General features: G+C 39.9%; 1 protein-coding gene across 2 annotated transcripts; it reads right to left on the bottom strand.

Moving 5' to 3' along the window:
- Nucleotides 1-23: 23 nt before the first annotated feature.
- LOC119329015 (callose synthase 10-like) lies at nucleotides 24-22874 on the bottom strand. Of its 2 annotated transcripts, XM_037602000.1 has the most exons (51): nucleotides 22592-22874; nucleotides 21686-21783; nucleotides 21413-21567; nucleotides 20761-20884; nucleotides 20547-20657; nucleotides 20328-20447; nucleotides 19775-19864; nucleotides 18831-18928; nucleotides 18626-18743; nucleotides 17737-17865; nucleotides 17252-17328; nucleotides 17084-17162; nucleotides 15705-15797; nucleotides 15501-15603; nucleotides 15237-15360; nucleotides 14931-15120; nucleotides 14788-14840; nucleotides 14229-14289; nucleotides 14041-14122; nucleotides 13826-13875; nucleotides 13648-13734; nucleotides 13496-13572; nucleotides 13370-13394; nucleotides 12799-12896; nucleotides 12643-12724; nucleotides 12386-12546; nucleotides 12161-12281; nucleotides 11905-12002; nucleotides 11720-11810; nucleotides 11322-11482; nucleotides 11134-11243; nucleotides 9869-10000; nucleotides 9631-9699; nucleotides 9354-9531; nucleotides 8129-8246; nucleotides 6967-7086; nucleotides 6226-6341; nucleotides 6055-6135; nucleotides 5813-5925; nucleotides 5390-5442; nucleotides 4882-5058; nucleotides 4232-4279; nucleotides 3980-4138; nucleotides 3780-3893; nucleotides 3619-3707; nucleotides 2113-2271; nucleotides 1712-1814; nucleotides 1485-1604; nucleotides 961-1011; nucleotides 681-863; nucleotides 24-579 (listed from the first exon to the last, which is right to left on the bottom strand). In XM_037602000.1, the coding sequence occupies exons 1-51, from the start codon at nucleotides 22857-22859 to the stop codon at nucleotides 343-345; spliced, it is 5754 nt and encodes a 1917-aa protein (XP_037457897.1). In that variant the 5' UTR covers nucleotides 22860-22874; the 3' UTR covers nucleotides 24-342. The 2 variants fall into 2 exon arrangements, with proteins under 2 accessions (XP_037457897.1, XP_037457898.1); XM_037602001.1 differs by lacking the exons at nucleotides 24-579; nucleotides 681-863; nucleotides 961-1011 and adding an exon at nucleotides 1972-1973.
- Nucleotides 22875-27995: the final 5121 nt, after the last annotated feature.

Below are 27995 nucleotides of genomic sequence, written 5' to 3'. Positions count from 1 at the left end.
AGAAATAAGAGAGATGGGCAATGTAAAAATGTAACAGAATGAAATCTAACAGAAACAGTGTCAAACTCAAGAGTTAGCCGCTAGTTTACTCAAACTGTGATTACTGCTACCAGGCGACACAAATCACCAGAGGATCCAAATTACATCCAGCAACTCAAAACTACAAGCGCGGGTCAAATGAATATTCACACGTCTAAGCCAGCATTAGCTCATTGTCCACAAGCGAGCGATTAGCATCCAAATACTCAGGGGCGTTATGTACATATGTTGTTTCAACCTAGCATGTCCCTAATCAAGTCCAGAAATGTACAACAAAAACACCCAGCGGATGGATGAGGCTTCTCATGACTCCTGGTTCGCCTTGTTCCCCGCCAGGATGAGGGAGATCTCCAGACCACGGCTGAAGGCCTGGTTGAACAGGATGCGCGACTGGAACGTGGACACAAAGGGGAACCACGAGAAGAACACGATGGGCGCAAAGATAACGGCGCCCATCCCAGCGTCGTACATCCGGGAGATCTCGCGGACGGAGTCCCACAGCCCCAGAGTCTTCACCACACGCTTCCATGTGATGGCCAGCTGCCACGAGAAGCAACAGGTTATGAGGCATGTGGCAAAATGCACAAAGGCAGAAACTACAGGAAATGTAGAAATTGAAAAAGGAAGACCAGTGTACTTACACATAAGATACACCATCCAGTTGCTAAGAAAGCTAGTGCACTTGCAAATAAATCAGCAATTGTAAAGTCTGTAAATCCAATAAGGCATGCAATTGCTGCAATGATGCCAATTGCAAGGAGGCCCTGTAGAAACCGAATAAATATCGGCAAGGCAGTTGACTTCCTTGGAGTTGCGGTGAAAAGCTGAAGCACAATAACAAAATAGATTTGTCATAACTCATGAATAATGTTATAATGCAGAATACAAAATAGAAGAAAAATCATGAATAATATAACAAACCTTGAACAGGAGGACCATAACAAGAAGTACAATCCACGAGAAGCCATACATCTGACCAGTAACAGAAGGCATTTAGATTTATCACAGAATAGAACTGGCAGACTTGGTAGGAACATCATGAACCTGTTATACTATTATCTCTTGCTTTATTTGAAGATGAAAATACATGTACTCAACTTCAAGCTTTTTTTTATTCAACTTGCACATGAAAACAAAACTATAGAGTAAAAACTATGAAGTAAACTGGTAAATTTTAAAACCAGTTTGTATCCAACCACAATTTTATGCTCATGGCAGAAGGCAGACCTAACACACTACTGCTCGGTCACGGTTATGCAACCAATGTAAACATAAGAATGGATAAGTGGCCAACATGAAGAGATGAAAAAGGAATACATATGATGTAATTGAACTATCAGAAAAATATTATATTTGGTGTAAAGAAGCATCCAAAGAGTCAGCTAACGAAGCAAGTGAAAATTTGTACTGTACAGAACTACTAAAGGAGAGAGCTCTTCACTTACTGCCAGAGATGTATTATGTGCAGTAATTTTAAGCTTGTACACAATGCCATACTGGAACAGGAGAAATCTGAGGCTCAGGATAGTCTCAAGGATTCGTCCCCTAAAGGTCTGGATATGAGCCTGTATTTACACATTACAGAAGTAACAAGAACATGTATAAGTCAAAATAGCAAGAAGAACAGGGCTTAAACAAATAGATTTTCACACACAACGTCATGGTTACTGACCTGCTCCTCCTCCCACCAAGATTCCCAACTATTTTCGCCCTTTACACCAACTCCACCTTTATAAAATAACCAATTTGTCCAGTCATCAAAGTCCTCAACAGTTCTGACATTCAAAATGCAAATCAGTAAAGGTACATCCTAAAAACCAATTATATCGATGCAACATGCAATAGCCAAATGCATCTTATATTTATATTTCTAGGACCAGAATGATGAGTGAGCAGGTAGTATAAAAGCGTACATATACAATTATCCTATACTTCTATATACTTGATTACAGTAGTGACTGTTCTATTTTCTACAAAGGGAAAAAAAGTAAACAAGCTCAGTTTCCCAATCAGTGGTCATCCTGCTTGAATGACAACAAATCTAAAGGGAAAAGGTAGGATTGGTGAACATACTTTTGCCACTCGAAACCAGAAGGGTTGAAAATGTATGGCGCAAAAAGCCAGGATATAACCATGATCCAACTACTGATAGTCAACAGAATAAAGGACGATGACCCGCCCTTCGTGTAGCCATACGCAATGTAGACAATAAGCAGGAGAGCAACCTCAAGCCTGCAACAATATAGCCATCAGATTGATCACCAAGTAATGCTACCAAGAACACTATAGCTGGAATTGAAGATTCGATGCGTTGCATTGAGTCAGATCCCTGCATGGGGGGATCGTGTTTTGGCTCTGGGGAGCATATGCTCCTGGATGAACAGTGAATTAAAAAAATACAGTAGTAAATAAATTTTTAAAAATCTGATTTTCTTTTTTTATATGTTCATTCATGTTAGTGTAACAAGCGTGCTTGACAAATCTCATGCGAAACAGGATAGCAGTGCGTCGTCGGTGAAAAAACAATAGTGTAACATTTGGAGGTAACATGTGGCATTCATCTTGTTATTTTATTTTATTTTATTTTGCACAGGTTAAAATGCTTAAGCTTTGCCCCTAAAAATTTATAGGTAGCATTTGGGTGTGACAATGAACACATCTAATTTTTTTTCAAAAAAATTGGCATTTGTAAAAAACATTTTTAACACACAGGAGCATATACTCCCAAGAGGCGAATTAGATTTCTGGGCCAGAAATGACTCTTTAAGACATTATTACAATTGGTTGGCGTTTGCTGAAGCAAATCATGAAACAACAGTATTTGCCAATGAAAACTGCACAATTGCCGCTACTTGGTGCAGCACACTAGAACAATTATAATGTTAATATTTCAAAATTTAGAAGGGAGGGTTGTGAGCAGTTTTATTTGTACTTGGGAGAGGAACAAGAGAACATAGGATTGAGCAATAACAGTTGGGCTTGGTTCATTTCCAAAGGCAAATAGGATTTCTTTCCTTTTAACTCCTAATTTTCCAAGCAAGAAAATTTAACTACTCCAGTAATTTCCAGCACAATTTTGCAGAGCCCGTCAACAGATTACTTATTTTATGGCGTTATGCAAATGCTAACCAATTTTGCCTTCAAAAGGAGTTTCAGATTGATCACCAATGACCAATGTCAACAATCAGATTATAAAATGCAAAAATTATGTCTGATAATTGCAATTGGATGGGGAAACCGTATTATCGCAATACTACCATGGATTATGAGTCCAAGGACTGGTTAAGACTAGTCTATGAGTTTCAACTCCAAGCCCGAACTACACTTCAGTGTCGACTAGTCTATGAGTCACAACTTCACTGTCGACTAGTGTCGATTAGTCACGCACTCACGCTTAGTCTATGAGTCTCAACCTCGGAACGACTCGCCGACTCATAAACCTTGAATACTACAAAAGGAATATGGCAACACTACAGCTGTGTGGTATTCTGTTTGGTATAGATGGATTTGTGTGTCCATTACTCGTGCAGATGAACTTATTGTAACGATTCACTTTATTGCTTGAAAGTAGCAACTTACGCTTTCACAAAGTGGCTTCGAGAATAGAGCCTATAATTGTCAGCAAACTTTATGTGGCGAACAACAAAACCTCGTCCAGTAGCACGATACTGCATAGAGGATCATGGATCAGCAGAGTTCAAACAAATAATATTTGTAAAAAGGAACACATCATATGTTACCTTTGCACCACCATGAAGGATAGTTCTCCCAAAATAATGTGTTCTAGTTCCAAGTGAAAAGGTGAAAAATACTGAGCAGAACTGCAGTTGCATTGTGATAAAACTGAAAATAGCCTGCACAGGATTAAAAATTATAACATGAATACATGATCATGGGTGACCCTATAAAAGTAGGTTTCTAAAGAAACAAAGGGCACCACCTTCATTAGCCCTAATTCCAAAATGAAACCCATTATCATTGGTACGGCTGTAAAAACTCCAATCTGAACCAAAAATTGAGCGTTCAGAGCAGCATCAAGGGCAGTGTTCCCCAGAAACCTAGCTTGACGAGATATCGAATGGTCGAGTCCAGAGAGTGCCTAAAAGTTTCAAATGTAATTTACGGTTTAATACAGCACAGAAGCAACATTCAGCAAAAAGAAGCATAACAAAATAGGGATCATAATACTTACCAGATACACCCTCCCATACAAGAAGATATACACAGTTAGAACAGTCATCTGCATGCACACGTAAACAAAGAAACTATTACATATATGCATGCGACCGAAATCATATATGCAGCCAGTCAAGAAACATATACAAATTATCCAATTCTCAAGAAAATGCTTATAGGGTCTTTTCTATAGGCATGCCTTAAGCTATCAAATGATTGAAATTGAGAACCTAGTAGCAGCAAGACACGATGTTTAAGTAGCAACCAATAAACCATACCCATAAGTCAATCAACACGATCTAGGTTTTTGGTGAAGGACTTAGCATATCAATCTTAAAGAAGTTGAATTAGAAGTTTGTATAAACCCTAAGTTGGGAATAGCCGACAAGGATGCATTTATTTTTATGACATTCTGGTATCTATAACCATCTTTATAGCCTCAAGCAGATATGGGCGGTTTCAGGATAATGTAATGCAACCAAAACCAATTCATGATATATGATCAACTAATGGCACTATGCATATCAAAGCTCACGTAGCAACAACACACAATAAATAACTTACTTGGATGCATCTATTCAAATGAGTTGGTTGAGATTATTATCCAGGCACAACCAATCAACAACAATACAGTAAACTTATTATGAAGGGGGGAGAGAGGGATACCATTGTGCAGACATAATAACCAACAGTGGTGTAAAAGAAGGTTAGCATCCTGAAGAAGTCAAACAGCTGCCCCAAGCGGTACACGTCTCGACTCAGAACTTGCTCGCCGTTACCTCCGGCAACTTTCCCCTCAAACAGGGCAATCTGGTTTAAACCAACATCACGTCCTTTTCCAACCTAGAAAGAAGCAAAGATTTTATTACATTTTGGGGAAAAGAAGCATATCATTATTACATTTTATGGGCAACATACAAATAATGGCATGTGCACTCACTAAGCAAAATGTAGACATATCAGCACTGAATTGTAAAGCATGTTACATGTTAGCTTGTGTGCACAGAAAGAATAGAAACTGATGTGTGTGCTGCAGTGTCATTTACTCACTCATGTTTCGCTTAATGCACATAATTACATCTGTCAACAGAACTTTCCACACATGTCATACCATGTATGCACCTAAATGTATCCATGCTGCAGACTATGTATACAAGTGAACAGAATAGATAACCTGGATATATTCATGATGTGTGATATTACCCTGGCGCAGAGTTGAATTGAATCCTGCAAATTGTTAACACTTAAAGTCAAGCTTTCAAGAATAAAGTAATATCTAGGTATGCACAACGCTTGTGATCTTAAACTAATATTTAGTTATCGACACGTCACCTACCAACCTATCTATTGTGAGACAATTAACAGAGATGGTGACATCAGGCATTTTAGCTTCTTAAAAAATATAACATGGTAAATAACTTCAGAATGACTAGTTATCTCAAGACTTGAAACCTCAAAAAATACTGGGTGGGGTGTGGGGAGGTCCAACAAGGAAAAGGTCCCGGTGCAACCTAAATAGCCATGAGCTGGCAAGCACTGCAGCCCACCATGTCACATTCATGATGTAACATAACTGTAGATAACATAAAGTACCAACCAGCATATATATCTTCACTTATATTGATCACCCGGGATGCCTTGCTAATACCACCCCTGGTTATATGAAATATCCGATCAAAGACATCAGGATGCCCGTAGTGCATTCGAACCCTACACAAGTACAACAGAATGCAATTAAGTTGTGCCGAAATGAAACTATTGTCAGGTTCATTGGTAGAAAGAGAAAATTAGTAAGAATGTGCACGGATATTCCCTACAGGACACGGTACATTTACTCACTTGAGGTAAGCAAGAACACGTTGCCCCAAAGTAACGAAACTGGTTTCCTGTTTAGACATAAATGATGCCAGCGAAGACACACTGTAGCAAAATAAAATAGAACAGGTTGATACAGAAAAGATACAAAACATGTCAATAGTTGGTAAAATAACTGAGTAGTCAAAGAATAACCTTCCCGTAAACACATGCTCCCGCACACCAAGAATTGTGGGATAACGTATTCCATGGTTACCACGAAATTCTTCAAGTAAATTCCTCACTTTCATTGCCTCCTCCAAGTAGTTATCCTATGTGAGAACTTGTATCCATCAGGGCTATTTCGGGTACACCGGGGCATCATAACAAATCTAATGTGTACCATGCATATGAGAAAAGAGAAGCATCTGAAACTAAGCCTAGCACAGTTTGTGGGAGTTATACACCCCCACCACCCAAGCTCAAGTCATCTACTTGAATTTGGGTGCCTATTTCTTTTTGAATGAACACCTAGTCCCTCCTCATCTCGTTTTCTAAGGGAAGTATCTAGTGCGACTTCATATTTTGTTGTATAAATTCCCCTTACGCCCTTGTACACAATGAACTCCTTTCTATTCAAGAAAAATGCAAGCAAATTGAAAGCAATGGAACATCCATCTGTATGGCAAATTCTACCAAGAACGGTGCAGGATGCGACACTATCAGAATCATGCATAGATTAGCATCCAGGATTTAAAATATCCTTAAAAATGGAATGGACAAACTAGAAACAGACAATATGTTCTATGAGTAGATTTTTGACTGGGATCTAAATTCAATCCAACAAGATACACGCAAGAATCTAAACTAGTGATACTTCATGAGGAATTGACAAATGATAAGGTTAATGATTAAATATTTAAGGGCTGTTGTTACTATTGAAGAAGAAAAGTATACCTGATTCATATCGATCGTCTGTATTGCATCTCCACGAGTAAAAATTATAGCATGATTTTGGTTTTCAGGTTTCCCCTCGCCAAGTTTGGGGTTCCCAGGCAGTTTAATGGAGTATATTTCCTATTTATACAACAGTATGAAAAAAGATGAAGCATAAGAGGTCAATTAATATTAATGTTGGTAAAATTCTAAGATACATTATGGCTGGCAAGAACCAAAACTTTCTTCTGTTTTTTGGTTAATAAAATTCCATACTACCAGAGCTAAGGCTACAACAGCATTTGTGATCTCTTCCAGAAGTGGAGTTAGTTTGGTAGATCAGCAAATGATAAGGGGGCATCAATAGAAGAGGTGGTGCAGTAGCAGAAAACTGAGAAATGATGATAAGAGCAATAATTTCATATTCTCTTACTCAATACTCCCTCCGTTCCTTTATCTAAGGTGTATTTTTTCGGCACGGTGACCAAGGCACATAATTATAGATGTGTTAGGACTAAATTACCCTTGGCAAATTTATTAGTTAGTGGCAAGTAAATCAATTAGTCCAGGAACGTAAGAGATACATGCAATCGATATTAGTCCAGGAACGTAAGAGATACATGCAATCGATATAGAGATAGTTTCCTTCTTTTGCTACAAAGAGAGATACAGACAATCAGGAGAGAGATACTTTCCTTTTCCTAAAGGGCTAACAAGGGAATTACGAGGAATTAGAAGAAATGCACCTTACATTCTGGAATTTTATCAAAAAACAAATACACTTTATATAAAGGAACGGAGGGAGTATATAACAAGAGAGAACAGTATTATCAGTTCTATTCGAGAAGGTGATATTACGAGACTAACAAAAACATGTGAACTAAAGGAAAGCGGGGAATAAGGCTCAGGTACTACACATGGTTTGTGGGTTACACGGAGAAGGAAAAGGATGGAACATGACCATCAGTTTCTTCACCTATTGTTGCTTTTGGAGTCAGAAAACAGTTAATAATAACTGAGATAGCTCAATTGCTGCTAATACAGAACAAGCTATTTTCCACGTACTACAGATCTTATAATGTGAAAAGTGGAGTGTTACAGGTTTATTGTTGATTTCAAGGACGCAAGAAAAATGGAGCAAATCATTAATCAAATTTATACAGAACTGCAGTACTGTCCTTACTTGATCTTTTCCGTGAATATCAGCCTTCACGAGCTTGGAATGATACTCTTTTATAGCTTGCCCATCACTCGATACACCATCCTCTTCATGTATGAAAGCAACCCGAAGGGCCTCATTTCTACAAGTTATAACAAAAGTTAATCAGGATTATGCAATGTAAGGTTTAAAAATTATATAGCAGAAACCAAAATCAGAAACATATTAACTTAAGATAATGAAAACTAAAGCAAGAATGACCTCATCTAACAGACAAAAAATCAACTGATGATCCAAAAGACAAGAAATTAAGGACTTCTTTTAATCTTTTCATATCCTCTATATTTTTTAGTTAATTATAGAGTGCATCCCACTTTGAATCACACAAGTGTCGCATCATGACAATTAGAAGATTGCTATTTTTGTATTGAACCAGATTTTAAGCACCGAAATCCATATTTGTACCAGACTTAACATCCACTTCTGATCCTGGTTGGTTTGGCCTACCTGTCAGCTGACTAGACAGTGAGTTGGCACGCATCTGTTGACAATTCAATGAAAAAAATAGCATGACCCTTAAAATACGCTATTAGCGTGCTATATCGCACTATAGCGTGCTATTAGCGAGACATTTCTGAGAACTCTATAGCACGCTATTATTTTTCACTGGTTGACATGGACATCAAGAATGATGCAGCTTTCAAAAGACATGTCTAGTGTTGCCTTGGAAAAAATATATTAGGAACAAAAGTCTATTACCCCTTCTTAGCTACAAAATGACTAATTTATTCTATTATTAATGGAAGGCCAGAATTACCGAAAAAGGCTTTCGCCCCGCTTTAAAGATAAAGCACCACAACCAGACAACAGTATCCAACACAAAAAGCAAGTCCAACAAAAAACACACCACACGCACACAGACGAGAAGTACAACAGGTTCTGCTGAGGGCACAGCTCAACAAGCCCAAAGAAAAGGAAAAAAGGCCAGAATTAACCAGTGCTCCCACCACTCTGGAAGAAGTGCCTATGTACTGTAAAAATGCTTAATATTAAATCTGTTCAAAATGTCAGTGTGAGAAATATGTGGTTCGAAGTGGGGTTTACTCTTTACTAAATTAGTTTGGGTATAATTATAATTTTTGACAGAAATAAGGTGGACTATTTACAATGAAGTGAGTTGCAAAGCAAGCCATTGTCCTAGTAATCTAGAATAGATCTTACAAAAGAAATAAAAGTCAAGCAAATTAACCTCTGCAATAAAAGAGCAATATCCGCAGCCTCTGGAGCCTTCCTTTGCTTCTGCTGTCCATATATTTGACATGAAACAACGTATGTAAATTTTAGATCTGCCTGGGCCCGTGCATCAGGAGATAACTGATACCCTTGAGTGTCAATATATTCAAGTGCAGAATACCCATCTTCAATGCCTGGTGGAACAAAAAAAATGATGAAAATCTCTCAGAAAACAAAATGAGAAAAATAAACTATGTTATTTCATTTTCTACAACAGAGAACTATAAACACACCTCCAAGATATCGCTTCTCCAGGTAACTCTGCAACATCAACGCTCGTCTGTAGTACATCATACCCCTCACTGCTCCAGCAAATACAAAGTCAAGGAATATATTAAATAAAAGGAAGGAAAAAATATGTACTTGGCATCAGATTGAAGCTTATGGACCATTTGAGTATGGAACATGTATTAGTTGCATACATTCCGCTATACATGAGCATTTAGTAAACAGAAATAAAAGAAAATTCACCTGTCCTTGCCAAAGTTTGGCCACGGTATGACACCCAAAACCGCAGTTCTAAGGTGTCACTTGGACTTTCCTTAAAATCCTCTTCTGATGATTCTCCACGACCAATTCGTTCTAAGAAGTTGGCCCACTCATCTACAAACCAAATAAAAATCCAAGCCACACACTTAAAGAAAATTAAGGGCATGTTTTGTATAAAACGACAATCTGATTGCAAAAAAACAAATGAGATACTAATTACATTTCTGGTATAAAACAAACAACTTAATCAGTATTCTGGTACAAGGAACATCTTCTTCCTTTGTGGTGAACCGTGATCCAACAGAAATGTTTCGCTAATAAGCAACACACGTTGACATGTAGGAATTTTGTGATAATTAATTGAAGCTGTATTTACAATGCTCAACTCTACATGACTTATTCTGCCGAACACTTTCCTCTGCAACACATGCTGACATGTAGGAATTTTGTGATAATTAATTGAAGTTGCATTTACAATGTTCTACTCTACATGACTTATTCTGCAGAACACTTTCCTCTGCCATACAACATGTGTAAAAACTCCAAATACTTTATAGCCCAAAGTACAACATAAAAAGGGGAATGCTACCACGAGAAATGAGAAATGGACGAAAAGAAAAAACTCAGGATGGGAGGAAAGAGTATTGGTTTAAAATTTTGATGTCTACAAACACAACTTCGGCAATAGTTTTGGTAACTACGAAAGAGTTCAAAACATGATATCAGTGCGGCAACGCATTTAGGTGGAACAGATGAACCAGGCTTGGAGTACGTCCAAACAGTAAACGAAACAAGATGCATCTACCATGTGTCCTGTTTCTCGATTGTCAATCGCGTTTGGATTTGAAATTTTATAACTCATAATAGTCGCATTGTGTTGTGTCCATTTTAGAAGGGGAGCCTTGGCGCAGTGGTAAAGCTGCTGCCTTGTGACCATGAGGTCATGGGTTCAAGTCCTGGAAACAGCCTCTTACAGAAATGTAGGGAAAGGCTGCGTACTATAGACCCAAAGTGGTCGGACCCTTCCCTGGACCCTGCGCAAGCGGGAGCTACATGCACCAGGTTGCCCTTTTTAAAGTGGAATATACAAATTGCAGCAATCCCACTCAAAGGGGTGAGTACACCTCCCTATCTATACATACTTTCCCTGGCAAAACAGCCAAAACAACATCTACATAAACCAAACCTTGAGAAATAAAATATCATCAAGAAGTAATAATTTGCAAGAGAAAGCATCGTAATATTACCAGGAAAGATTTTTTGAAGATAGAAAAGTATAGAAATGCCATCTTCATTGTCAACACACAGCTCAGACATGCTATAAAGTACAGTCTCACTGTAGTATGGGGTAAATACACTGTTGCACAAGAAAAGTATGTGTCAAAAGGATCATATTCATTTAGATAAGCATGAAGTTCATAAGCATTTACAGTACCAGAATGGGATCATCTCAGAGACGGGCTTTGCTTCCGGCATGTCCATGAACAAAGAGTTGGTGAAAAATTGTAGTCTTCTCTGAGCTTCTAAATTTTTTGGAATGTTTGCAGCAGAGTCTTTGACAGTCAGAAGTAAGTGTAAACGCTTAACTTGTTCTTTCTACAAGCACAAATAGACCCGGTGTAAGCAATGAGAGAATGCCATGCCCTATAGGGATGCTGCTATGGTACCAGCGAAGCAACACAGAAAGTCACGAAAAACCCAAAAAAAAAATGGATTTTTTCTTAACATTTTGAGTGGCAATAGCATACATTGGTAGCACCACAAGAGATGGTACGACAAGAACTCTTTCCAGTAAGAAATTTTCAAATAGTTGTGCGGATGAAGTAGAAGTACCATTTCCAGATCATTTGGCCACAAAATGTTAGAGAATAGACGCCCATCATTCCTAGCTCTTAACAGTAATTGCCAGGTGTCAAATTCTTCCCTGCAGCAAGAAAAAAACATTTGTAGGAAATAAAGTAGAACTGTGTAACTGATATCTTTCACCAATCAAAACAGTGATTGTTCTCATAGCATACCTCAGATTTGGTGCAAGAAACTCGTGGGTAACAACCTCATAGAGCTCACGGAGAGCTTTTGTAACACCAGCTTTACGATCAGCAGTCTCGTCGCGTATCTAATACATATTGTATTGTCATTTAAAACGCCTTCATGATATATTTAAGAAACATACATGAAATAGGAAACAGTTAAAAAATTACTAACACGTATACTGCTCTATTAAATGTTCATCAAAGAAAACTATGCGAGGCATCAACGAAAGCACAATCTCACCAGAAGTCCTGTCAAACCAGTAAGACGTGACTGGACCAACTGCAACTTCTTCAGATTTATAGTAACCAAAAGTGAATCTCGTTCTATGCTTTCATTGAGATATTGGAAAAGGCGTTCAACCCTGTACATGTATCAGGACAAAGCAGAGAAAAGTGAAGAGATAATTTAGGAAAACCATCTAATGATGGTGAGTAAGGTACTTCATCTTTTAGTATGGAATCATACCAGAGCTTCCCTTCACCATCAACTATAGACTTAAGAATTCTTTCTGCACTATAGTAGCATTCCTTGACCGCATAGGCCATGTATTCATCTTTTGATATTCTGTGCCATAATTCCTTCTGGGAGTCTTTGCAGTCAGATGCATAGTCATTCGCCAACATGATCTACAAATAAAGCAACAGAGTCATGACAACCCAATTCACAGATAAAGATCAATTCTTGCAACAGAAGTTGGATATAGTTGGTTTCAATTAGGATACCTTACTAGTAAGAAGAAACAATGGCCATTGTACGAGTCTTAAAGTTCCACAGTTACTTGGCATCATAAGCAGATCCATCTCCCTGAAACAAAATTTATTGATGGTATTGAAGCAAATGGTTTTTATAGAATGGTAAACATATAGTGTTCAATGTACCTGTTACTGATGTAGTCCTCTTCACGCAAGCTCTTGATAATCTCATTCCAAAACGGGGAGAATATCGAGGCATACATCTTAGTAGCTGCTTCTGAATCCTAGTGTTGAGCGTGATCAAAGGTCAGTACTTTCAGGTATTTAACTTGTCGAGATTTTGAAAAATGAAACTGGAATCAGCTAACTTGATTTTTTAAGATAAATAAAAAGAAGCCATTAAAAATAATAATATGTCCAGCCAACATCACTTCATCAGGGTCTAGGATATTGGCCAGATAGAGAGGTAATATAACAAGGATGAAATAAGAATACAGGAAAGCCAGTTTTACAAGTTGAAAGTGGACTTGGTAGTTTGAGAAACAACAAGTTTAAATAGAGTGACATGCTTGGCTAAATTGAGTTGAACATAACTTGTTTGCATAAAACTAATCGCGAACACTTAGTTTAAGAAACTAGATGTGTGTGTGTGCCAGGGGGTGCGGCGGTAGACATCTTGAGATCTTGAGATGTACTGTGGCACAAGCATCTAAAGGAAGTTACAAACACAGCATGTGATAAACAGGCATTTGTTTACCTGAGGAACTGGCCTGCTAGATATCCTACAACATCAAATGAAAACATTATGAAAATTGGAAAACAAATCAAATTAAACTAGATAGCTGCTCAAAATGACACAATTTTAAAGAATAGGATTAAGGACCTTTGCGGGGAAAGGGTTTTTGCAAAAGCTTCTGGAAAGCTCTCAAAACGTTTATGAAGCATTTCAATTGAACGAATCTGCATTAAATTGGCACATGTAAGAGTGATATCCAGTTTACAGATCACAACAAATGCATACGTGGTCGATAGTACCTCCCCAAGGCGACCTCTAGCACCCATAACGCCACCAACAAGAGCAGATAGAAGAGTGTACCAAATGTGTATGTCCATCAGGTATATCTGAATATACAAATATAATGAAGCAGTGCATCATTTTGAAAGTTCACTTCTTTTCTCTCCAAGAATTTGAAGGTCAACACATGAAACTTACAGCTACGACGGGCGCCCATAGGCTGAGAATGGTCAAAGCATTTCTATTTCCTATAAAAGCGTCATCAGCATGGTAGTGTCATTGTTAGTGTACTTAAGTAAAAAAGAAGATAATCGTTTTCTCCTTAATAAAGATGTTGAGCAAATTATTACCTCAAAAAAAATGTGGAGTAAATGAAACAACGCTACTAGTGCGATATGTACAAATTTACTAACCCTTTGATACAAAATCATGCCAAGAATACTGCAAATCATGGAGTTGCACGATTATATTGGTTGGTACAACTAAAGGGCGAATCTGCAAAAGGGAATGACATGATGAAAAGAAGAGTAACTTTTGAAGTTCTGGCCACACAGAAAATATCAGTAAGCATCTGAGTTCTGAAAGAAATAGTTATACCCACCTGGAGATAATAAGCAAAAGGAAATTTGCATGCAAATATGACCAACCAAAAGATCACGTATCTGCATCAAAAAAATTGTCAAAGGTAAATAACACACCACGACCATACAAGCACTCAAGTAGTGAAGGCTGAAGACCAGTTAGAATGCTGGTGAATTAATAACTAAACATGACCAACTGGCAAGTACTAGTAAAGAAACTAGAGAAATGTCTCAGACTGATGCTAACAACTCCTAATGTCAGGTAGTGATTACATTATCACATATGTCTGTCTTTTGCTATTTCCTAATAACTGGCTCCCTGCACTTTATATTAAGTGCATACACATATCTGACAGTAAAATACCGCAAGCAGCACTACAGATATCATAACTAAAGTTCGGCAGGAAACGTGATTGGCCTGACCAGAAGAATAGGTAGCATGTCTCGCAAATAACATCCCACAAAATTTTAACACAACTGAACATTAGTATCTTGGTGATATGTCAATAAAGAAGTACAAAAACTAAGGGTGCCTCAGATTACAATGTTCAAAACTCCTGAAAATGAGAAGAAAAGAACCTGGCATAGTTGCCTATACTCTCATAGAGTCCCCGTCCAATATAGTATCGTTCCTAGGTACGAAAAAGGGAAAGAAGATGAATACGTAATTTCATAATGAAGATATGTTCCCAAAACACGACGTAGAGTGAAAACATGCATACTTGGTATATCCACTTGAAAAACTGGAAAAACTGTGAACGGTCAGAGTAATTGGACAGCCTGTGGCAAGCTGGGATCTTGGCCAACGATGCGAACACAAGCCTAACCGCAGCATAACCACCCAGAACAAGAACATAAATCCGGAAATAAGTTGAATCATTGTTTCTTGCATTTTTCTCATCCAAGACTTTCCTGTTCAATATTCAACATTCAAAGTGAATAGGTAACTTAGTGCTCAAAGTGAATAGGCAACTTAATGCACACTGAGAGAGGTAAAATCTAAGAACAACATATAATCAAATACTCACACATAAAGATAGGTCACAAATGTTGAAATTGCAGCCAACCAAAGGAATCGGATTACTAATCGTGAGATGGCAAAACCTCTTGCAGTTTTATATGCACCAAACATGAGTAGCACATCCAAGCAGCCTACAAAAGATAAGAGGCACATGCAAATGGAGAATGTTAAAGATCCTGGTCCAGGTAACACTTTCTTAAAATGTATAAGTAACATGTGCAAAACCATTATAGGAAAAGTGAGATCAAGAAGAACAAATCAGAGAGCGTACACTCAATGAAGTTCAGTATGAAAAAGGCTGGCCCAGCGCTAAGTACTACTTTAATAGTACTAATGTTTATCTTCCCATGGTGAAAGGCTATAATAGTTAAGCACTGCAGCACAATTGAGAGAAGAGAGAAGGCATCTTTAGCACAATATAAATTATTGATATATTTATTCACATAATTAATTACAATAGTATCAAACAGCTGACCTGAAACATTAATATGAGGAAAATCCACAACCGATGAAAACTGCGGTACAGGTGCAGAAAAGTTCGATGCTCAACAAAGTTGGTCTTTCCCGTCTGCAATGGAACTTTTTAATAAGAAGGCGCATAGGTAAAGAAAAAATAATTATTATGTAAAACAGGGTACGCATGAATATTTCATAGAAAATGGATTTATTTCATTCAAGTCAAAGAACACCCCTTAGCCCCCTTAATCACTAGTACTGCCAAATATTTCATATCAAAAATAAATAAAGTGATGACGAACGGCCAATGTTTGCTTAAAAGACTCCACACTTTTGTAATACGTTTTTACAAAATTTAATGATTCAAAGATATAGTTCTGCATAAGAAATGTAAGCATAACATCATAAATTCTGTCTCTGTTTTCATTCCTCTTTGCAGATACTCTAAAACACCAATAAAAAGGATAATCACAAATTCACAATAGTATCCAGAGGTAGCTGGCTTTAGTATTAAATGTAATTTATTTATTTTACAATCTATTGCCAAGTTCTAAGGTGGAGTAAAACAGCAACTACTTACAAAAAAAATCATGCAGCTCGATATAGTTTCTTAAATATCGCTCTTAATACTCCTTCCATCCGGAATTACTTGTCGCAGAAATGGATAAAAATGGATGTATCTAGAACTAAAATATGTCTAAGATACATCCATTTCTCTGACAAGTATTTCCAGATGGAGGGAGAAGTAAGAATTGTATTTCATAGTCAAAAATCGAGCGTGAACCAAGTTGTTTACACTGTGTGAACTGAAATGAGACCAAGGTCTGCAACCAACATTGAAATAATGCAACAAGAATGCTGACTAGAAACTAAAAATGATAGGATGGTAAACCTCATGTAACTTAAAGGAGATTGCAGGTAGTTAAATAATGTGGAAGACTCCCAAAATCCTACGAATACGAAGGTGGATGGACAGTGCGACTTAGAATAGGGAGTCTGTACAAATGGGGTAATAATGAGGAAGATGACTTTTGATGAGAACTATTCTCCTTCCTTGTTACCTAGAAGTCCAAACTCTTATGTTTAACGCCCAATAAAAACAAACCTAGTCCTACTTCGCTGATTTGAACTCAAACTCTTGAGGATAACTTCCTAATCAAACAAACAGATCAAAACTGAAACAAACTAGTAGACAACAAGCAATCCAATTTACTACCGTACTGGAGCCCCTGCCCATAACATACAGTGAGGACAACAGATAAGGGCTAGGTACAAGAAAAGGAGAAACTAAACAATTTTATTCTGCGGACTAGGTTTCTCAACAGTGTTTAGCTGTTTGCACCACACGTACCATCAAACTACTACTGTCTTTAAAAAATATATTCATGATCAACTTACACGCTTCCTCTTAGCAGGTTTGCGCAAAAATTTGGAATTCTCGGCAGGTGGCCAACTCAGCTCAAAGCATGAGCGTGACCTACACATATGAAACAAAACAGAGTAAGAGAGACAGTAAGCGAAGGGTAAAAGGGAAACAGCACAAAGGCAATGATTTAGGGAATGGACCAGAAATATTCATTGAAATCATCATAATTCCGCCATGCAGAATGTGCTGCTTTCCCATCATTGTTATTGTTAGCCTCCTGTGGAAGATATAAAATGCATTAAACCTAAATATAGCAGAAAGGATAAAAAGACAGCAAGTCAATTCCTATGTAAATAGCTAAAAGCTTACACTGGAAAAAGAATTTGCGATTCTAAGTAAAAATAAATCAGAACAACGAAACCTACATGGCCTCTCACAGATAGCCAACTAAGAGATTGAGCGAACAATTTCAAGTTTTCAACAAAATCAAGGAAGTAATGCTAAAATATTGAAGCGCCAAACTGTAGCGGCAGAATATAGGACTTCATTTTGAATTCAAGAAAGATCCATATCAATCCAAAGAAAGCCAGATCCACAAGTAGGAAAGCAATAACAATTCTGATCTAATTGATGTAACAGTTGGACAAAATTGTAAACCAAGCTAGAACTTCCATGATGAACCTACCGCGGACATTGTTAGATATATAGGAGTAATTATTTTCTCTAGATATGAGGTTGAACCATCATTGGTGACACAGCTCTTTGCAGGCTCAGCTTCAGATGAATCAAGAATCCCATCAAGTTCCTTTGCCATCTGAAGACATGCCAAAAAGGATCAGTAACACATTGTACAAAAGAACTACAGAGGAACTAAGAACATATTCAAACACGACAAGGAACCAATCTTAAGTTTGCCATCAATCAGAATTTGATTTCTCAAGGACATAGTGTTTTGTTCCATTGAATCATCAAATACAGGGTCTACTTTTCTAGTACAAAGTGAAGATCTACAAAAAAAAAAAGCTACTTCGCGATCTTTTTTGGCATAAAGCAAACTGCTGTGAGTGTCATAGCATAACAATTGTTTTCATGATACATTAGAGTTCCTTGAAACAAGTCAGTGCAGCAAAAAGGTGGATACACCATCAGGGACAGATGCACAGATCATTCTGTTTACTACTACTCCCTCCTTTCATCTATACAAGGCCACCTCGTAATTTGGGTCTAACTTTGACCATCGGCTTGACCCATAAAATATAAGTTATATGGCACAAAAAGTATGACATTGGATTCGTTTGTGAAAGAAGTTTTCAATGCTATATTTATTGTGGCATATAACATATATTTTGTTGGTCAAATTGGTGGTCAAAGTTAGACCCTAATTACGAGGTTGTCAAGAAGCTAAGATAACTAGCTGTCAAATGGCTGTTGCAATTAATGATTTTGGTCATTGCCACAAACTGACTAGACTATCTACAAAACGGAAGAGCCTATCCTCGACTGATTTAGCGACTTCTAGTGTTTCACATGGCATCCCTTGAAAACAAATTAACGGGTGACAAGAAAAGACTCACGTTGTGGAAAATGTAGCATAGGCATTCTGGAAGAAAGCGAACATTTGCAGCTTCGCCCCAAATTAGAAAGTAGAGAGCAACCAATATGATTTTTCTGTTCTTGTTTACTGCTTCAAGGCTACCAAAAAAGTAAGTGATATAACAGGTAAGCGTCGATGAGCTAATAGCATGCAAAAAGAAAGCTGTTCAAAAGCAGTTAACATACCTGGTCCATGCAACACGCTTGCCCAAGAACCTACACCATTTTATGTAGTTGTCCAGAACTTTGCAGAAAACTTCTGTAACAGCCTTCTCATCGATTTTCTACAAGAGTTGTGTCCATGTTTATTTTATAGTGAGTTTAGCTAAGAAATTATTAATATGCACAGCTAAAACTTACTGACAAATGGCCACCAGAAAGAATAATAAAAGAGGTCAGGTATTTCATATTTGCCAGGTGCCTCAAATTTATTGATAATAGATGGAACAACAGCAGCAAGCCTAGGCATTGCTAATAAATTCTTTCAATCCTTAAAAGTTTCAGTTTATTTAGACAAAACCATCATTCCCTGGGGCAATCGTAGAAGACGACCAAGGTAAATAGGCGAATAGGCTTCTAATTTGGCATAGATAGATTAGCATCCACACACACACACACAAAATCCGATGTATATTCTATAAAGAAATCTTGCTTTTCATAAAGTGTAAGTCGACAACAAGGCGAGTTAAATGACATAGACGAGCATAGACTATTTGGACAGTAAAGCTAAGGGTGGCGACAATCTCAAGAGTGATCTTGCTGTAAACACATTACTTTTGCATAAACGTACAAGTAGAAAACAAGGCGAATGAAGTGAAATAGATCAGCATAGGCTATCTGGACAGTCAAGCTAAGGGTTTTAAACCAAGGTGGCTGGAGGCTTGCACTCTTGCAAGACCAACCAACCAAGATACAGTCAGTTCCTGAAATGTGTGGTTTAAAAACTTTATTACTGTGTGCTCAAATGTTCTATGCTACATTGAAGACCGTGTGAATGCCCAAGACAACATATAATTAGTAACAAATGAAGTATTATAATCGGTAGGAATAAGGATCTAACTTAACTCCACACCCATATGCCTAAATGTTCTTTTGTTCAGACGTATCCGGATAAGAGGGGGAGAACTAACCGGTTCTGTATCATTAGGCAAGCTCAGACGGGACTGGGCATTGGCTAAGGTAAGTGCAACATTTTCACGCTGATTCCGAACATTATCATCCTGAAACATGAACAAAATTTGACCGCATTAGATACACGACGCGGGTAGAATAGATAATAGTAATGAAACCAAGGGTACTAGCAACCCCCATACATTATAAAGAAGATAAAGAGATACTAGTTTATTAGTCCCGCAAAATAAATGAACAAGAACTAATCCGCCCCACAGGGGTCAAAAACCCAGGTCGGCAAGGAGACACCAATGTGCTCCCACCAACTGGGCTAGTGCCCAGTTCTACAATACAGAATAGCATGAATCCTAAGTAGATAAGACTGGAGCGGGAGCAAAAAATAAAGAAACAACTTGCCACATTGTTGCTTGATGGATAACCAAGCCAAAGAACATAAGATCATCGAACTAAGCACACCAAAAAAAACTACACACGTATCTACTTTTTCACTTAATAGAGGAGGATCTAATATAATATGACCCAAACCATGAAAATATGGCAGAGAAAGGTTACCTGGAAGCCAAATACGTACTGCAGAAGGTCAAAAATATCTTTCTGTCTCAGCTGTGGTGTGTCATAATGAAAGCGTGGCAGATCCTCACAGTTTTGAATTGCGGCTATTGCAGCCCTGACCTAATAGGGTTGTAAGAGATAGTCAAGACAACTAAAGAGACTAATATCTGGCAAGGTATGAGAAGATAATATTGTAACAAAAACAGAAAACATGGATACCTCAGGGAAAAAACCAACAACATTTCCCACTGATGATGCATCAAGGGGTATAATATTGTAAGGCATAAGTTCGCCTCTCAGAGCTGCATCGGATCTTTTTATTTTCTTTATCTGAAAGGGCCAATGAGTACCAGTTCAATAAAGCATAAATGTCAAGCAAACCACATCAGCAAACCATGCTTTAAAATAATGGATTAGTATATTTAGCAATTACCTCCTCTAGAATCTGTCTACCAAGCCTATCACTCGGTGCTTGTCCAACAAGAATTTCTAAAACATCAAGCAGAGCCCTCAAAGTAGCATAGATCTTTTTCATTTCCATAGCCCTAGCTCCCATCCTGGTCATAGCGTAAAAAATGGAAAACTCATGAGCAATGTCGTATAGTACATAAGATGAGTTGCCACCATAGCATCATCAAGTGCAACAGGGATATGATAATGTAGTACTTCAGCAAACAATTGTGCTCAGAGACCTTAAGAAAGAAGGTCAACTTAGCACTTAGTGTATAACAGACACTTCCAGACCAGAGATCAAAGATGCATGGACAAACATGAGTAGAGCATATAAATACAACAAAATCCAACTCCGGCGTATCAATATCAACTAATTGACAGCTAAAAACATGCAGCACAGGAGCAGCAAAGCAATGATCAAATGTAAAACTAAATACAAGATTTAACATTAGTTAACCAAGATACACAAGCTTTACTTGCTGGTTGTTTTGAGCAGAGTGTTTCAGCGAGTATCTCAAGGTAACACAACATGCAGGATAAGCTGGCCAAAACTCAAGTCACAGAAAATGAGACGACCCTGGTGTTTTATGAAGCAAATAATACCACAATTATAACCAGAGAGAAAGACATACTCGGTGCTAAAAGTTCCTGATTCCCTCATTATCTCCTGCTCCCGTTGCATGTCATCAACTCGACGACGCTTCTTGTACTCCAAATAGAAATTCCACAGCACCTCGATGTCATTCTGACGGTCAATTGAACCCCCGTCCTTCTTAGCAAGCTTTTGCTGCAGAATACCATGGCACACAATAAGAAGTTAGGCACCAAAGTAGAATCTTAACTGGAGGAAAGATTGAACCACAATAGGGGTGATTGGTCGTGCAATACAGTGAGCACTAGCATACCTTGATCACGGATGCTAAACCGGTTTTGAACTGTAGAACGCCTCTCCCATCGCTGCTTGGATCCAGATTTTGAGCCATGCTGTATGCTTGTTCACAAACTGTAGGGCGACGATAATGGAAGATTAGAGAAGACATTCAGATTATAAACTAATGCAAGGGTGCATAAGTATGCCGCCACACCCATGTTCTTCTCCTTGTGATCATTCAACGGAGTAAGGGCGTAGAAATGGGGGCTAACAAGTTACATGTTCAACTGTGTCTTCTGGACCTAACCCCAGGTCAGTGGCAAGCATAAGAGACTGAGAGCACACAGAACCCTAAACCCCATGGCGTGGACAATGAATTACCCAGAGATTTTTCAGGCCCGCAAGCTGTGCACGAGCATTTCAGCCAGACCAAGGGTTGGAGTTGCATTCAGAGTAAATAAAGTTGTCAGAGCTTTCTTCAAGTCACTACGAAATCCTAGATGGAACATTTTGCGCCAATTCATGCTATTAGATTAGAACCCTTTGGAACCTCCAACGGGACCATGATTTGGCCAGAGAGTCGGACAATCTGAAGCCAGCAGCACCTGAGCTATACAGCAAAATTCGCCCCCAATTCAGCCCAAACAGGCAATCCTATTCCTACGACTTGTAAAATCAACTACTCCGTCTCAGGTCGAGGTGAGGCGGCAAGCATCCAAAGCGGCCTAGAGCAGCAGCAGAGGAGCGCACACGAAACCCTGAGCCCCGCTGCGTGGGCGCCCAATTACCGACTGGCATTTCCCCCCACATCCGCGGGCCACAAGCTACACTCGGTAAACCCCCGCAAGCAACCACAAGGTAAAAACAGGCTCGCTCGCGGTGACAAGCAGCAAGCGAAGCGGGCTAGCGGGAGGGGAGGGGAAGGGGAGTGGGCGCTTACGGATCCGCGCGACGTTGGGGTCTTCGTCCTCGATGTCGTCGGCGGCCTGCAGGATCTGCTCGATGTTGGTGGTGCGGCCGAGCGAGGGCGGCACGGCGGAGGCGAGCCCGGCCCCCGCCCCGGCGTGCGCGGCGGCGGCGGCGGAGGCCCCCGTGCCGCCCGCCCGGTCCCGCTTCAGCGCCGCCCGCACCAGCCGCTCCCAGTTCTCCGCCGCCGCCCCCGGGCCCCCGCCCCCTCGGCTCGGCCTCCGCCGCATGGAGGACGCCATCTCCGCGGCCCCCGCCGCCCCACCAGCTCGCGGCGGGCGATCTGAGCTGGCTGTCTACTGTGGTGGTTTTGGTTTCTGGGGGTTGGGGGAGAGGAGACGGGTTTCAAAAGCGAGGTGGGGATGGAAGTGGTGATGGTAGATCCGGGGAGAGGAGAAGGGTTCGGGGCGGTAACGTGCGACGCGGGGGCGACCCGACCGACCGGTGCGGCGCGGTCTGGGCTTTTGGCTCTCACGTGTCGCTGCCTTTCTCGACCGGGCTACCGCGTCGGCGAATTCTCGACGCGTTCACAAAACAGCCTCCATCCGTGTAAATGTATATATATGAAGATAACGGGAATAGGATTTTAATTCTAAATAAATAGAGTAAAATTCATCAGCGGTACCTCAACTTGCGTCGCGCGCTCACTTTAGTCATTGTACACAAGAACTCACGCAATACGGTCACTGTGTACGGTGAACAGTGAAAATATATAACACCTAATACCAGCTAAACAGTACATGGATTGCATCAAAGCTCTTCACAAGGATGTCCTAGAATGGTACTGTCATCTTCCAGTACATGCGGAAAAAATCTTTGTAGATTTTTTTTAATGATTTGGCACCTTTACAAAGATTATCTGCTTAGCTGAACTATATATCAACAATTTGAGGTTGATGCTTTATCCTTCTGCTCAAGTGCATCTGTAAGCTCATGCACAAGTGCAATGGGTGCAAATAGTGTTTGTTTTCTTCATCTCAGTGTTTGTTGGTAAGTTGCACTTGAACAACACATGCTCAAGAAAGTCATGATTATTTCATCTTGTTTATCATATCATTGCCTGAAGCAAACAAGATTAATTGTCACAAGCAGAGTATTCCCTGCTACCAGATAATGGCTACGGTTTTTGTAATCAGTGTATTGTGTACATACCCACCCACATGATTTCTTAAGCAAGTTGCAACTTGAATAATGGAATCCAAACCTAAATGGAGGATTTCTTCAAAGAAATGAGCTGGTTTTTGTTCTTGCCACTACACCTGACATTATTATTATTAGGTAAATAATTTGAACAGAAACAAACTCGGTTATTCCTTGCATCCATGGAATAGTTAAGCGACTTACAAACTGAATTAGTAGTACTCCTACCACAAATACACAAACACAAGTACTAGTACAGTGTATATATAAATAAAAGCATGGAACGCATCAATGCTCGTCGAATTCGCAGCCGCTCGTGGTCACCGTCGAATGTGCATGCGTTAGGCAGCAGCGGTACGCGGCAGAGTGTGCACACCACTGTAAATAAATTTGCAAACTACTGTAATGGACAGATGCAAACTGAAACTGAACCTGAACCGAACATGTACACAAATCAAAGTGGTTCTTTGTTGAGGAATAAAGACCTGGTTGCTGCTGTTGTCCAGATGAGGACGGGACCAGCAGGGGCACCTTGCCGCCGGAGCACCTTGTCGACTTGCCGCAGGAGGAGTAGGACCTGGTCAACAGAGAAGAAACAGGAGGTACCTGCCGGCAGAGGGAAGGTGGCGCGGCGGAGACGGCCCGACGACCTCAACCCTAGCGGACGGGGAGGCGCGGCGGAACCGATGGGAGGGCCAGCTCGGGCTAGCTCATGGTCGGGACTACTGTGCCGAGGAGGGGGCGGCACCGGAGGGTGACGGCGAGGCGGCCGGTGGGTGGAGGGTGGGCGGCGGGCGGCGGCGCAAGGAAGGGGGCGGCGAGGGGGAAGAGACAGAAGGCAGCGGCGCGGGGGAAGCGACAGGGGGCTAGTGCGTGGGAGCCTGGGAGGCAACAAACCAATACAATGAACCGGGTTCTACCCATGGTTTGTAGCCCATAATGCATCAAACGGTTTCAGCCCATAACCAACTATACCCAAACTGGTTCTTCTCCAAACCGAAACCAAACCAAACTTAAGAAAGCCTCGGCCCAATAAGACCTAAACCAAAAAAACGAATCAAGCCCATAATAAAAACCAACCCATTTCACCCAGTTTTTCTAAAACCACTCCCAGATTTATGCGCCGTGTTTCGGCGCCGTGGTCGGAGCACCGGGCGCGGAGGAGTTTCTTCTCGCGGTGGTGAAGAGGAGGCGCCGCCGCCATCAATTAAATAATAGAAAATGAAGGAGATACTAGGTAATGTGTATGAAGGGGTAACTGCACTAAAGGAAAGGCTCTCTCCGTTATAAACTATTCCGCTCCCTAACCTACCTTCCGGTCGATCTTTACTCTTCACTACGGTTTCAAGTACTCACTCCATCGAGCGTAAGTTCTGATTTCTGTCGTAAATTTTCTTCTTTCTCTTCCATTCTTGTTTGATAGGGCTGACATTGTGTTTGCCTATGATATGTGGTAGTATTTGTCACGTGTATGGCGATTTAGGTTTAGGGTTTTTTGAACCCAATTAGGCTGTGTTCGGTTGAGAGGGATTTGAAGGGGGTTTGGCAGGGATTGAAATGGATTTAATCCCCTACAAGTCAAAACCCCCTCCAATCCTCCTGTGGGGGGGTGTAACCGAACAAAGCCTTAGGGGTTTCTAATAGGGTTTTAGGTTCTTGTCAAGCGGGTCAAATTTTCATCGATTCCACATGAAATGATGTTTTTATGTACATGTATGTGCACCTTAAATGTTGGAATAGGCTTAGGTTTGGAGCTCTGGTTTATGGAGAAAATTGGGGGTTTCTGGTGCTTTGTGTTGTCCTGTTCAAAAAGGTCATTCTTTGATCAATTTTGATTTGATGAATTATGCTTTGTTGTTGCAGGAGCAAGAAGTGGGAAGTTCTCAGTGCAGTTTCATCATGGTGGTTTTTTCATGGGGGAAGGAAGCAATAGGGCTTATGTTGATGGACATCAAGTTTGGTATGACAGTTTGGATAAGCTCACCTGGTCTCCCATAATGGTGGAACATCTAGAAGAAGAGATTGACTGGGAGATGGCAGACACGTTGAAGGCATATTATCAAATCCCAATACTTGACATTACTAGGAATTCTTTGAGACTTATCAGTTCTGAGGAAGATATTGGTCAAATGATGAAATTTATGTCTATTGGGCATCATTTCTTCAGTATTTATCTGATCATGATGACACCTTGATTACTAAGAAGGTTGTTGATGATGTGGTCCAATTTCCAAGGGCTCAACTTCCACCAGTGTTTAGCCCTTCAAAAGATGGTACTAATCCTCAGAGTGGCAAGCCTGGAAATTCAGAAGAAGACTGCCCTATACCAATTCAGGTTGTCTATCCAAATAATGTGCTAGACAGGGAAGAAGATGGCAGTCCATTCATGTTTGTAAGAAGGTAGTGCACATTTGGTGAAGGAGCAAAGGAGAATGCAGAGCAACAAGGACAAGCAGGGCAATATGAAGATATAGAGCAACATGAAGATGCAGAGCATGTAGGGCAAGAAGGAGAAGCAGAGCCACATGAAGATGCAGAGCAAGTAGAGCAACAAGAGAAGCAGAGCAACATGCAGTAGAGGAAGATGCAGAAGCACATCAATTGAGGAGCACCAGAGCAAAGAAGAGATGTTTTGAAGGCAATGTAGGAACAAATAGTGACTCAGATGACAGTGACTTTGATCCTGGTGACATGGTAGATAGTGACTTTGAAATCGGTGATGGAGATGATGACCTTTATGCTGACAATGTGGATGAGGATGAACCAGTTCAAAGGAAGGAGAAGGTGAAGCAGAAAATAGCAGCTATTGCAAAAGATAAAGGAGTTGTAGGGGAAGGAAAGGAAGAAAACATGTCAGATTATGAATCTGAAGGTGAAGATCTTTGGGCACCTGATTCAGATGATGAAATACAAACCAAATTTAGAGCTTTTAGAAAGGAGGATTTGACTTGTCCAAAATTTCATGTTGGACAAGTGTTTGAAAATGTTGATTTGCTTAGGAAAGCAATTAAGGAATAGAGCTGCAAGAACAGAGTTGATGTCAAGTTACCAGTGAATGACAGAAAGATAGTCAAAGCAGTCTGCGATGATGATTGTACCTGGTATTTGTGGGCTTCTTATGACAACAGGACAGAATGTTTCATGGTGAAGAAATATGTTGAAGAACATAGTTGCTGCAAAAAATGGTAAATCAAGGCTTTCACAGCACCTTTTCTAGCCAGGAAGTACCTTGAGAGTTGCAATAGGAATAGATCCAAATAATTGCATATTCCCCATAGCAATAGGTGTTGTGGAAGTGGAGGACAAGCCTAACTGGGTTTGGTTTCTTGAGAGGCTGAAGAGGGATCTTGGTATATCAACGCATCCCCATGGACAGTACTGTCTGACAAGCAGAAGGTATATGCAACCACATTGCCTGATGGTCTAATTAAATTTGTGTACTTAAGTACATTTGCTAAACACTTTCTGTATTGGTCTATATTGTTTTGTAGGGCCTGATAAATGTTGTCACTGAAGTATTCCCTGAGTCAGAACATAGGTTCTGTGTCAGGCATATGTGGAAGAATTTCCAACAACTGTACAAAGGTGATGCTTTGAAGAACCAATTGTGGAAGATAGGTAGGAGCACAACGGTTATTAAGTATGAGCAATACATGGTTGAGATGAAGGTGCTAAATGAGGGTGCATACAACTGGTTGAAAGAGTTGGAGCCAAACACTTGGGTGAGGGCTTTCCAAACACTAGTGCAGAACAGGGCAGTATCACCGGTTCGTAAGGGCCTTTAGTGCCGGTTCGGTAACCAGCACTAAAGGGTGGGGACTAAAGGTCCCCCCCCCCTTAGTGCCGATTCTGCACGAACCGCCACTAAAGGGCCACCACGTGGCACGAACCAGGGTCGTGGGCGGGGAGACCTTTGGTACCGGTTCGTAACACAAACCGGTACTAAAGGTTGGGGGTGTTTTGGTTTTATTTTTTATTTTAATTTTGTGTTTTCCATTTAATTTAGAGATTGTTTTTACATTATAATGAGTTGTTAAATCACTAGGTGAAAGTACCGCGGATTAGTGGATATATATGCATGGATTGTCCTAAGTGATCAAGTAATATGGATATGGCATATTGCTTGATGATCACTTAGCTAGCTAGCTAGGATCCATCCAGTTGAAACTAATCCGTGGTTTCTTTCATAAATGATATAATAACTCATCATCATCATCATCATCACCATCATCATATTA

This window comes from Triticum dicoccoides, chromosome 7A (assembly GCF_002162155.2).
Source record: "Triticum dicoccoides isolate Atlit2015 ecotype Zavitan chromosome 7A, WEW_v2.0, whole genome shotgun sequence".
Classification (NCBI taxonomy): domain Eukaryota; kingdom Viridiplantae; phylum Streptophyta; class Magnoliopsida; order Poales; family Poaceae; genus Triticum; species Triticum dicoccoides.
The sequence above is the reverse complement of the archived record's forward strand: the minus strand, read 5'-3'. Positions and strand labels throughout refer to the sequence as shown.